The 13,143-nt window shown below is 44.2% G+C and overlaps 1 protein-coding gene across 4 annotated transcripts in view; it reads right to left on the bottom strand.

Annotated features, from left to right (window-relative positions):
• Positions 1-13,143, bottom strand: part of LOC132260319 (paired amphipathic helix protein Sin3b) — a 16,965-nt gene extending 3,822 nt beyond the window's left edge. For 2 of the 4 annotated variants that reach the window (XM_059758354.1, XM_059758357.1), the window contains exons 1-11: positions 13,025-13,143; positions 11,669-11,920; positions 5,006-5,254; positions 4,430-4,940; positions 3,014-4,358; positions 2,171-2,902; positions 1,874-2,111; positions 1,424-1,806; positions 905-1,234; positions 636-842; positions 17-262 (exon numbers count right to left, since the gene is read on the bottom strand). In XM_059758354.1, the coding sequence (XP_059614337.1) occupies positions 17-262; positions 636-842; positions 905-1,234; positions 1,424-1,806; positions 1,874-2,111; positions 2,171-2,902; positions 3,014-4,358; positions 4,430-4,940; positions 5,006-5,207 (4,194 nt within the window). In that variant the 5' untranslated portion in view covers positions 5,208-5,254; positions 11,669-11,920; positions 13,025-13,143. Of the gene's footprint in view, positions 1-16; positions 263-635; positions 843-904; positions 1,235-1,423; positions 1,807-1,873; positions 2,112-2,170; positions 2,903-3,013; positions 4,359-4,429; positions 4,941-5,005; positions 5,255-7,381; positions 8,840-11,668; positions 11,921-11,997; positions 12,063-13,024 lie in introns of those variants that run through there. The other 2 variants (XM_059758355.1, XM_059758356.1) reach the window with 2 other exon arrangements.

Genomic DNA, 13,143 nt, shown 5'->3' with positions numbered 1-13,143 from the left:
CGCTCTCTTCACTCACCATCTCATCGTCTGGCTTCTCCGTCTTGATCTCCACACCATTGCCGGACGCGCCGCCACTGTTTGCCGCGCCACTCGCGCCGGGTGTCGCACTTCCGGACGCCCCCGGAACACCTGTTGGCCCCGCGCCCGGGTTCGCCAGACGCTCCACATAGTTGCTCCACGCCTGAGTGTTGGCCACACACTTTTCCGTGTCATCGGACTCCGTGTCGAGTAACTCTATCGTCACGCGACAATCGATTTTGTACTGCAATGTGAAATGAAGGGCAACACAAGAGTTAATAAACTGCACTTTGAAGGAAAAATCGACTAAACCTCCAATTCAACTTAACAGCAATGTAAAAAAGAGATTTGTACACCTTCTCACATCAGGGCGCCATAAAACTGACATCACCACGATGTGAAACTAAGATTTTCTAAACTAATTCTGCCTTTCCACCCAAAGACAAAAAGACAACATACACACTTGTACATTTTCACTCTCTTTGGCCATTGTTAAATCCAAAGCAGTGCGAAATCTCACTGATAAACACTAGTCTTATCTCATACGAAATTAATTTCAAGTTGAATCGAAGGGAAAATAACTAATTAACATGGATAAAAAACCAAAATTCACTCACAATGTAAACTTTGAAGCAATTCTCGTCTTGAAGACTCGCTTCAGCTCGCTTCTGATACACCATTTCTGCCGCTATTCTCTTGTTGGCTGATCTGCACAATCCTCCAGCCCCATTCTTCCTCTGCTCCTGCTGAAATAGTTCAACACACTCGAGAGCTCCGCGTTCCGTCACGCAGTGCTGCAACTGTCGGACGGCATTTGAGACCACCTGAAAGTACACACTTTGCGTGACAACGAATCCATTGATAAACTGCAGGAGAAACCACTCACTCTGTCCAGCGTAAAGGCGACATAGGCATGAATGCCAAACATCTCCCTCAGCGAGTCCTCATAGTTATTGGCCTCCATATTCCCATCCAGCACATTCTTCAACATATCCAGAAAGGTCGGATAGTAATCCTCCACTTGGATTTCACTCTTGGGCTTCAGCCTTAGCGCCGTGGCGGTGCTCTCGCGCCTATTTCCACGGTGCTTCGCCTCCTCCACGGCGAGCGTCTGCGCCCTGTCGTACATCGTCCTCAGCCTCTCACACAGGATGGCGTGCAGTCGCAGGAACAAATACCAGTTGCTATTGCCAAAGAACAGTGTGTACGCCTCCTCCTGCAACAGACCACAAACACCAATTGAATGTTGAGGTACACATTTTCTGCTGCTTCTGCACGCATTTTTGCTCATTTGAGCACATATTTCACAGTGTTTTATTCAACATGGCATATTTTTCAGGGTTTTGCAATATATTCACCCTCAATTCATGCCTTGTTTTTCAACAACAAATTCAACTTTACTCACCGTGTGCTTGGCAATGGCATGCGGTGGCAATGGTGGACTTGGTGAATCCCTATCCTGCTTCACTTCCATCTTAATCTCATCACTTGACGCCGAGGGACTCTTTATATCACTTCCTTTGGTCGTGTCACTCACACTCGTCACTGTTTTGCCACCAGCATTGCACTGAGAGTCCACCTGATTCGGTGTTCCACTCTGAGTTCTCGCTTCGCCAGTTGGCGATGGTTCACTCTTCACTGTCACTTCTGCAGCCGCACTCGTGACACTCCCGCCAGGCGCTGAGATCGGGGATTCCACTGCAGACTCCGTGGATGATGACTGCACTTTACCACGTGAGCTCGAGGGCTTCGCATCGTCGGATTGCTCCACGTCCATGTCTTTGACATCTGCGTGAAACAACAATACAATAAGATAAGCACTGAATCTCTCAAGACAGCAATATGCAGGACTCACCGTCTTCTCGTTCATCGTCACTCAGCTGTTGACGTGGCGAAAAGAACAAGTCAGGCACAAATTGACGCAGAATATGCTTGATCTTTGTCTTCTCCTGCTTCTGAATACCCGTCTGACGCTTCACATGGTGTATCAACAGATTGGCAGCATCATCCAGGATGGTCTTGTCTTTGTACGGAAGCACCAAGTGAGGACCTGTCACTGGTTCCGTTGTGCTCTCCTCATTTTGTTCATGCCGCTGCAAAAGACATCAACCATTAGGAATTCCACCAAAAACCACTCATCCAAGGAACTTACCTCATCGTAGAGCGTCTCAATTTCATTGAAGAGACTCTTTGAGCGCAGCGCTTTAATATCCGTCTGCTTAAAGTTAATGCCTTGATGATCAAGTGATTTCAAGTAGTACTTCTCATTTTGCTCTCGCCACTGCTTATTGAAGCCCTTCTGCGCCTCTCGCCACTCTTCCTCCTTCGCTTTGAGTCTCCTCAGCACCACTGGCACTGCCACAACGGGATTCTTCTTCAATCCTTGAATAATATCGCTCGCCTTCTCGCCGTAAATCCTCCTCAAAGCCCTCTGATGAATTGTCGGTGAATTCCCACCCAGACAATCATCCAGCCTGAATCTGGCCACCTCGTCCGGTGACATCCGACTCAGCTTCTTCTGCACACCCTCCAGCACTCTAATCGTGGCACTGTTCGTCTCAATCACCACGTCCAATTCAAATCGCTCATCCTCACAGCGATAGATCATCTCTTCGTACTGAGTCTTGCGAGATGTAACAAAGGTTGAGTCTTCTGCCCACGTTGGGAACGACACCCAAGTGTCATTCAGCACTTCCCTGCACAACGCCGTGCGTCCTGAACACTTCTTCACCTCGCTAGACTTGGGCAGTGCACAGTAGCTGGCGCCGAGACGTTTGCACGTCGACAGATCAATCTCCTGCGCTAGTTCACCTTGTGATCTGTCCTGACGCTGCGCTGTGGCCAAACTCACACCCTCAGAAGCTGTCGATGGTCCCAAGAATTCCTGCAAAAAGACACAGTGTTAGGAAAAGTCTACAAATTTTTCATCATTCTTCAATCTTTCATCATTAGAAAAACATCCCACAAGATATCCATATTGAAAGGATCAAAGTACCTGGAACCACCGTTGGAGATCAGGGAATTTTCCGAGGAATGGCGCCGTGAGTGTCAGTAGTTCTGATTTTGACACAATCTCCTGATTGAACAGAATCAGACATCGGAGGAAGTTCTCGTAGACTTCTGGCGATCTCAATGCTTTGCGCACCTTGTCAAAGAAAGCATAGTCATTCAGAGAGCCAAACTTCGACGCCTCCGCCAAGGTTACATCACGACAAATGGGTTTATGCCTCTTCGGATGCGACGGACCATCGCCACTCCTGTCCTGCCCTCCTCTCGGCATGTGTCCCATGTGCGGCATCTGCCCATAACTCGGGCTCCTCTTCACTCCGGCATACTTTTGTCCACCGGCAATGTGGTTGCGCTCCTTGTCACCCCGTGGGTGGAAGTCCTTATCCATGGCATGTGGAAAATCATTAGCAGCTCCTCCGGCGGCGCCCGCCATCCCGCCGGAGCCACGATCCAGACCTCGTCCGAAATTATTCGAAGAATTGTTGAAGGAAGACCTTATCGATGGTCCTCCAGCTGATGGTCCGGACATCTTCTTGTGGTCATTGTGGGCCATATTCACACCCACCTTGTTGAGATGTAAACTCGCCGAGTGACTTGTTGCGTCCGGCAGAAACTGCCCAAACTCTCTCAACAAGTCATCTTGCTTGTCAAAGAGCTTCGCCACTTGCGTGTAAACTTCCGCCTCGGTGAGTTGCTTCCCTTGTCCATCTCTCACTTTCTGCTCCTTCTGATACTGATGTAAGATCTCCAGAAATCTCTTGTACTTCTCCGGCTGATTCTGGAAGCGATTCTTTATCTTATTCACATAGCTAATGGCATGATTGAATTCTACGGGCTGGTTCTGTCCTTGTGCCGCCTGTCCACCTTCCTGTTGTTGCACAATCTGCTGATGCGCTTGCGAGATGTGATGCAAATTCTGACCACTTATCTCCTCCAGACTTGCCACACCAGAACTCGCCGTTCTCACACTTCCACCACTACCAGACAGTGTTCGTTCTCTGTCACGAGCCACAAAATTCTGCGGTGCTGCCAACACTGCGCTCGCCAGCTGAGCACCCGTCTGCTGCTGCTGCATCCCGCCAGCGGTGGAACCCACTTGACTCCCCGCGACGCTGTGCAGCGGTTGCGGACAAGGGGCGTGCGTGATGAGATTCACAGCACCCGGAATTGTGTGCACCATCGTGCCACTGCCTTGCATTATCTGCAACTTCTGCGGTGGACTTTGTTGTTGCGGCGGACAAGCCGAAGATGTGCCACACGATGGTGATGGCATAGATACAGACACCTGGTAAGAGTAGCCCTTGTCATTTGCCTGCATTTCAATTTTGTATCTGCAAATATACACAAAAAGAGGATTAGCATGAGCTTCAAATTACAAGATTATTCGCTTTCACACACTCACCCAGGCGGTAAAAATGTGTTGAATCCAACAATTAACTCAGGATGTCCCTTGAAGAGCGTCGACACCCTGTCGATCACACCAGGTGTGTCAATACTCTGCGACTTAAACTCCTTCATAATGTCCAGGAAGTCATTGTACACCTGTGGCTGGTTTCCAAACTTTGATTTCACATGATCCAGATAACTGAGCGCATCCTCCACTTTCAGACGCTGAAACTGCGTCTGTTGCTGACCACCCGGGCCAGCGGCTGAGGCTTGAGGCGTCCCGATAGTTCCACTCCCGCTAATTCCACTCGTGGACAAGCTCGCCGCCTGAACTGGTGTTCCACTCACGCCGCTCACGATGGGTGTCGGCTGACTGGCGGCAGCAGCGCCCGCTTTCTGACGCATCGAATTCACCGTACTGATCCCAGAATTGACCACATGCAGCGATCCCGTCGCCACCGTTGTCGATTGTTGGACCACAGGACTCTTAGTAACATTAGCAATGGCCATTGTTGATGTATTATAAGCTGTTTGAGAGAAAAACACGCGTTATTAAGATCCATTGCAATATACTCTCGAGTGAGTTACTTACTCGTAGAATATTGTACGTTGGGCGATTGATTGCCAAGGGCTCCACCACCCGGAGCGCCTCCATCTGTAGTGCCCGCCTTCAAGACACCCGGAGTTAATTGATAGATCGTAGATGCCGGATTGTTTTGCGTGGCGAGTATGCGATGATGTGATTGTGGGCCGCCGCGGGCCCCAAACTGAACCTCATCCACACGACGCTTCATCTTGAGATCATACTTCTCCAGTGAGTTAAACAGAGAATCTCTTCCTCCTATCGCACACCGAGAAAATAAGAAGAAAAAAAACAGACACATTTAGTTGGGGAATTAGTTCAATTTATGATTGTGATGTCACGCATCGAGAATCAGAAATAGAATCATACATGCTCTCTCTCACATTCGAATGGCCAAACAGGAGAGACTGTCGCATATCAATTGACACACCCAAGCACACACGATTCTCCAAAGCAATACAGGAAATATATTCTCATTAAATGATATCACAGTGTATTTTGATGTCCCAGCCATAGTATCAAAACTTGTAAACTTCCCAAAATCACCACCACATGGCGCAATCACACCAAAGGGACGGCAATTTGAAAAATCCCCTGCGAAACAAGTCAATATTGCCAATATTGAGGGCAGAGACACTCAGTTTCCCACCAACAGTGAAGGAGATTTGAAAATAAAGGAGGCGACCGATCGGTCACAAGTGCGCAGAAGCACACAAAACAACCAAGTCGTGCAGAAAAAAGACATTATATTCGCAAAAGGCGTCCGGTTTTCGGTTGAATCTCTCTCTACACCAACACACAACCACATATTCTCAGGTCAGAGCTGGAAAAGTGAGTTTTGTGTGTACCCCATTTGGGGGCCGCATCATCGTCAAAACACACCATATATTTCACAACACAGTGTTCTCTCGCTCTCGCACAGAAACTGTGCTTCTCTCCAAAGTGAAATTGAACGGGAGGCCCTGGCGAGGGGAAAATTGCATCTTTTTTTTCTACTCATAGTAAAAAGAACACCCTCTTCTAATGATCCTGACCTACAGTGTACATTTGACGTCATATTTCTAAGGGAAGTATAATTAGTAACTCCGAATAAAATGAGGTTCACTTAGTATAGAATCAATTTAGAATAGAATTCATCAATGTGAAAAAAATTGGCGATAGCGCACAAAATTATTTTATCAAGAAAATGTATTTCATTTCCAGTGATAAAAATGATTCAAATCTAAACATTCGTTTTCGGTATAGTAATCAAAATGCGCAATACAGTTTTTGTTTATGAATACGAAAAATTTATCAAGACTTCTACATAAAATCATGCTAAATCCACTAGTCAAGATAAACCCATTTCCGACCTCAATTCGCAAAAGAATCACCGAAAAAATTAACCTCAATTGATTTCACGTTGTGATCATTTTATTCCACACAAGAAATTCTACTTCTTCATCATCGCTTTATCCGTTGAAACCTTTCTCACATTTTCACTCTTGTGTTGGCCTCTCGTCTTCTAAAACGGAATTTCACCAATTTAATTCCAACATCTCCCCAAATAAGCGCGTCTCTCATAAGAAACCTGTTCACAAACATTGCACACTGTGTGAGAGCAGGAAAAATGACCATCTTTCCTCTACCTTTTGTATGTGTGTTGTATACTCATCTTTCCTCAATATATATTTCTTCTACCATTATGCTTCTGTTTCATGTTAAACAGTATATTTTTACGCATTTTCCCACTTTCTTCTTCATACACCAATTTATTATATCATCGGAATTGCCAACCTCTCAATTGAGAGCATCACGAAGAGTCACACACAAGCATTGAGAAAAATATCGCGGAAAATGTTGAGAAAAAAAAAAGACACGTTTTGAGAACATATACACACATTCTGAGTCATTGTAGTGAAACGCGTGAAAAGTGGGAGAGAAATGTCACTATTTTTAACTTTGACATTACCAACTAAATCGCGAAATAAACCCTCAAACTTTAACCCTCAGTCAGTGACTCACTTTTTTATATTTCACCTTTATACTTCCAAGAAGTAGTCAATTAACAGGAAATACTTGGCAATTTTTGCCTCTCTACCATTTTCGTGGTAAAACACAAACTTAGAGAGAGCGTCTAGCGGCAAAAGAGGCGTCTCTTTGTTTTCCATTTCCTTCAACAGCCAAAGAAACACATTCGCCCAGTGTTTGGGAAAAGGGGCTCAAAGTTCCATACAATCATTAAAGAAAAAAAAAACACCCATACAATTGTCACTCTTATTCCTTGCATCTATTCCCTGTGTTTTCCCTCATTCAACTTATGTAAAATAATGAATAATCAGAAATAGGGGTAGATGTCGTCCCTTGTAGAGTAAATTTGAGTATTTTAACAATATTTAACCTCACTTTTGTTTTAAAACACCTCTGCAGTAATTATTACACAATCTTGTGTCACTTTAAATAACAATTTTCACGGTTTTCACCTCTTTTCACGCAGTCCAACAGACCTTTTCCTTACAAGACGTCGTGTTTTGAAACAAACAGAGTAGCATCTGAATTTTCTGTTATCTCGCGCCCTCCCTTTCCCCACTACATCATCATCGTCATCCTATTCAAGTGTGCTCTAGAGTGTGTTGGTATAGACTCGAAAAGTTGAATAACGCATGCGCGCTCACACATCATCATGTTATAAACCTTACCAAGAAAGTCTTTTCAAATTCATATCCCATCTTTTTCTCGCTCGGGCACACCAAACATCGCTCGCGAGCAACACAGAGACTCTCCGGTTCGCGCGGGGACAAGAAAGAGCACAAAAACGCCAGGCCCCATAAAACTCGTTCCATTGGCGCGAACAAACATTCGTGATCCGCTCGTGATGCACTCGTGGCGCTGCCATCGCGGAATTATCCGAAGTGTGTGAACACAATAAAAATCAATAGAGACGACAGTGAACCGAAGTTTTGTGAAGTGAGAGAAAATTGTGAGCGCTTGCGCACTCACATCACTTCTACAGCTCAGCACAAAAATTATATTCCTTCCTCTTTTTATCCATATAACACACAATTCAACAGAAAATTATTTTTCCCATTTCATATCAAAATCCAAACTTTTCCACACACACCTTCTTTCCCACAATATTCCTCATCAATTCTCCCATGCACACGATTTTCCCTTCAGCTCTAAATTCCCTATTGTGAATTTTCTTTCAAACTCACCCACTCACTTCACGCCATACAACGCCCTGATATCTAGGAATATTTTTTCAAAGTTTCCAAATTGTGCAAAGTAGTGAAAAAAGTGCCCCAGATCATCGATGGATACCGTTTGACCTGTAAAACTACTCAAGACTGTGTTCTTTAAAAGAACTTTCCAGTGCCACGAAACAAAATATGAGCAATTATAAAAAATTGTGCATTAAATATTAATAAAAGTGATATAGAAATTACGGAAAAAATGTTGTGCAATTGATTTTCTTGACCCCTTGAGTGTCACCCTTTCTCCTCACGTCGTCATCACCCTATTTCCCCCATTTGCTATCTCTGTTCGTCTCAAAATTACTTGCGTCAGCTTCAATGCCTTTCCATAGCTCCTCTCTCTACGTCCATCTCCCTCGCTCACACCTCACTCACGTATCACCTTCATCGATCCCTCTCTCCCTCCGCACTTCCTCTTCTATACTTACGCGATCTGGGATACCTACTACTACTACCACCACTACATGTAACTTCAGAGCGTCATTTTAAATTCCATCGAAGCAACCTCGGAGTGTAACCTTTTCCCTCTCCCGAAATCTCTCCATCTCGTTCCCTCGATATCACCCTTCGACGCGACCGCATAACCAAGGAAATGCATTCAAATTACCTCGATGCTCAAAACTTGCTCTTTTTTACAAGTGATTCTTGGGAAAAGGCATAATTTCATAAAACTACTTTAATCGATAAATTGAATAAACAATTGTTGTGCCCAAAAGGTGACTTTTCGTGACATTTCACTATACGACTCACAATTCACAGTCCTATTCACATTTTCTATTCAATTGACCTACCATTGCCGCAATATGGTGAAATTTGACCAGAAAATTTGCCAGCAAATCATTTCTCGCACGTCTCTTCCGGACAATGTTTGAAAACCTTATACATTTGAGTTCACGCAGTCTTCCGTGCTTCATTACATATTTCTCATTGGTGCCAAAGAATAAGAGAAAACACCAGAAAAAATTTTCAAAGTTACGCTTCTCTTTGCCTAAATATAAATTACACATTCTATAATTACTCGGGTTCATAAACTATATTCGTCTCTTTTCCACCATCAATATATGGACATGGTAACGTCATTTTCTCTTGTGTATTTTTGCTCCGTTTAGTGTGTGGTTGAGACATAAAAAGCATCCATCGATCGACTACGCAAGCGCATTCGTTCCCACACACGCACACTCGAAAAACGGTCAGCCAATTGCAGTATCACTCACTTGCTATCTCGTTCATACGCACTTGTCAAAATCAAAACGATTTTACACCATTCGAAGCTGTCAATTTTCTATGGATTTTTAACTCTGACCAAACAAAGAATTCCCTGTCAAATTCTAATTCTAGATCTGCGCTCCTCAACTCACACTCAAAATTTATATGTTCCAACTTCCCGGACACGCTGTGATAAAGTGCGTGAAGTTGTGAGGCAGACAAACGGAATTGATTGATGAATTGCAGAAATTAATTGGCTGCTAATTAAATCAATTGAAAAAACGCAACACAAAGGCAAGGAAGAATATTTTTCTGCAATCTCTGCGTATCTGTTTTCATGGTAAGATAACAGAATGTGACAGTAAAATTACTGGATGTTTTCATATATGTAGAGGCACTGTTGAAAACCAGAAAAGTAGTCTAAAATTTTATAATTGTATTGAAATGCCGAAAAACTGTTTAATTTTAACTTTATCCCCTCGCAATACTTAGAAACATGCTCTAAATATCTTGTGCCAAACAGCTGTTTTCACAGTGAACAACACACGTTTTTCATCTTCCATTCACATTTTGCGAATTATTTTCATGTTTTATCTCAAAAGATGAATCATTTGATGTAGATAATAAAATTAATTTAAGACTTTTACTGTCATAAACTTCAATTTAATCTTATAAAGTACTTTTCAACTTAAACCTAGTCAAACTCTTTTCAATCTGATCCCAAGTTATTAAATTAAATTAAACTCGAATTAGAATGAATTTGAATGCACAGCACTTACAATACTCTGAAGGAATCCTAAAGAAACCTCCTACACAACCCTAATCTTTCCCTTATCCCTAGTTGCGGACAAATTAAGCAAATGAATTGTCATTTATTTCTTTATATATTCTTTGCAAATGCCTTTAGTCTGACCAACTTATGCAGTCTTTAATCTTCCAGACAATTGTTAACTCCTTTTTGATGGATATTCTCAGGAATAGATAATCGGAAAAAGATTGAATCTTGACTGCAAAAACGATGGGATCATTTTTAAACAGGACTCGGAACACTTTTAAAATGTTACAATTTTCAATCAGTTTTAGCGTGGAATATGTAATTTCTTGCGGTCAGAACATTATTAAATTTAGGTTAGCCTTCTTATCGCTCTCTGCACACTTGAACTGGATAATCCATAATTAACAAAATTGTAAAACTGTTACTCCATTGCAAATATATCATGTATTTTGTTCTAAAGTCTTGTTTAGTTCTTCTCTCGCCACTTCAAAACCTTTCGCTAAAAGCCGGATCTTTACACTCCCTTTTGCAAATCTTGTGACCGCAAAACACATTGTTGAGAAAATTTTTCCTAACCTCTCACGCCCCATTCAATCCCACACACTGTTTACTTGCCATCGCGACAACACGGCGTTTTCGCGATACAACTTGTCTGTGCACGAAGTCACAAGTTGATAAGATACACCGCTTTTTTCAGTATGAAATACCCAAAGTGATAGAGAGCGTTGATGAGCATCATTCTCTCTGACAGTGTATGCGTGCCAATGATGGACTTTTTCTCGCAGTGCATCCTCTCTCCCTCTCTCTCGCTGAATATTTATGCGACGTTGCGGAATAGCGAGATGACGAGAGAGGGAGAGAGTGAGAGAAATGTGGTGATTCTGAGAGAAAATTGGCGGAAAATATCTCTTTGGGAAAGAGGGGATCTCGCAGAGGGCGCACTCAGCAGAGCCACCTATGAAAACTCTCTTTCTCTCATTTGCGCTATCTCACTCTGTCCTTCCAAATGGCATGCAATCCAGAGTGAGTGCGAGCGATAAGACAATAATGAGAGCTTCACTAAAGTTTCTCACGAGAACGAGAGAGACGAGCGGATGTTTGAGAAGTTCTAACGAAAAATCTCACTTCACAGGCATTGAGTGGAATTTAATAAAATGACGCACAAGGAGAAATCAAAGAAAAACTGTGCAGAAATGCCAAGAAAAGCAATTTCCACACCGCTAGGAATCGAAAAGACGCCACTGGAGGTGTATTTCTTCAGAGAGTCCCTCTCTCACACTCTCGCGATAGAAAAGAGAGCGCGAGAGAAGCAACTTTTCCTTCGTTGAATTTTTGGGGGACATCTTTGAATCAGGGGGCATCCCTCACTTCCCCCCACAGAGACAGTCGCCGACTGAGGCCCCCGGAAAGGCACGCCAGGGGGCTTTTCAGGGTACACAAAGAGCATTTTCAACTCACCAATCGTCCGGATTTCCACTCGTAGTCACTTCAAAATGCACGCTGAAAAGTTGCTTTCCTTGTCTCTTTGACGGGGGCTCCAATTCTCTCCCCTTGCGTCACCTTCACACACTCACTTGCCTTCCTGAGAGTGGCTTCAATTCGCCTCCAAGTCCAATAAATCACGATATTCACAGTGCTTCTGCCTCACTTCAGCTCCACTCTCGCCTCCAATCTGACACATTATCCACACCTCAGCAGCGTACACGGAATCTGCAATTGGGGGACAACAAGAGAGGCCGTGATGAGACTCTTTTGGGGCACAACTGTGCAGGGATAGAGAAATGTACAAGTTGAGACACGCCACACACTCTAAAAACGCCGTCTTTCTCCGCAGCTGACCGGATCGAGACTGGCGAAGCAATATGGCGCGCGTTGTTTGGTCGAGTCCATTTTTCACTCGAGATGCCGCCTCAACAGCAAGTCAAGGCAAGGCGACTCGGAGACACACGCGCCCCCTGTTTACATGTTTACACTGCGCTTTTGTTTTTCAGCCCACTTGCAAACGTTGCAAAGCCTATTTTTCACAAAAAAAAATCATCAAATAGCCACGACGTCAAATTTTGCACTTCTAGAGTAAATTATTAGTTATTTTGAAAATTATTATTTATACAAATTAAAATGAAACAGCCGGGTGGCGCATTTGCAGTGTTGCCTGATTCACATCAACTCCCAAATCGTCAAAACTTCGGATTGAGCTAGTAAAATATTGCGCATTAATTTCTCAAGTATGAAATGTGACGTCAACCCGTAAAATGCCATATCAATATCAACAACACGGAGCCCCTGAACACCTTGAATTGGGCCGACCAAGCTCTGAGGGGAGGCTCACTGCAGTGACTTTTCCCAACTCCTGACCACCTCATCTGACCAAATGCACGTCACTTCAGTATCATGTCACTCGGAGACCCATGGAAATGGTGTATTCTTTGCAGAAACTGCCCGGGGAAAACACATTTTCCAGTGCTGAAGATAAGCCCTGGCTGACAGCGGCTTCCCCTCGGCGAACTCATTGAGCCCCGTGGACTCGCCCAAGTCTCTGTGCGCAATCTTCGGCCCGACGACGGCCGAACCGACACTTCGACGCTCGTTCGTGACATCTCCGGTGAAAATTCTTCGCACTCTTGCCGTCTCCCTCCCACCCACACAAGAGCACCAGAAGTTTTCGTGGTATTTTTTCCGCGGAGTCACAGAGGAGCGCGAGGGGGCGCTCTGAGGCTGCCGTGGGTCTTGGCGGCAAGAGGGGAAGAGCAGCGCCCCCGAAATGGAGTGTGCTGCGAACAAACGTTTGGATGTGTGACCTCGTTCTCAAACTACCTTTGATGATATGTTTTCCTGGGCTTCTTCAGCTGAAACTCCACCAGTAGACACTTGAGATGGTGTTCACAGTGAAAGATTTGCACAATTTGCGGGATTTTCCACTAAAATTGATGGGT

The sequence above is a fragment of the Phlebotomus argentipes genome, unplaced genomic scaffold, assembly GCF_947086385.1.
Source record: "Phlebotomus argentipes unplaced genomic scaffold, Phlebotomus argentipes genome assembly scaffold_18, whole genome shotgun sequence".
Classification (NCBI taxonomy): domain Eukaryota; kingdom Metazoa; phylum Arthropoda; class Insecta; order Diptera; family Psychodidae; genus Phlebotomus; species Phlebotomus argentipes.
The sequence above is the reverse complement of the archived record's forward strand: the minus strand, read 5'-3'. Positions and strand labels throughout refer to the sequence as shown.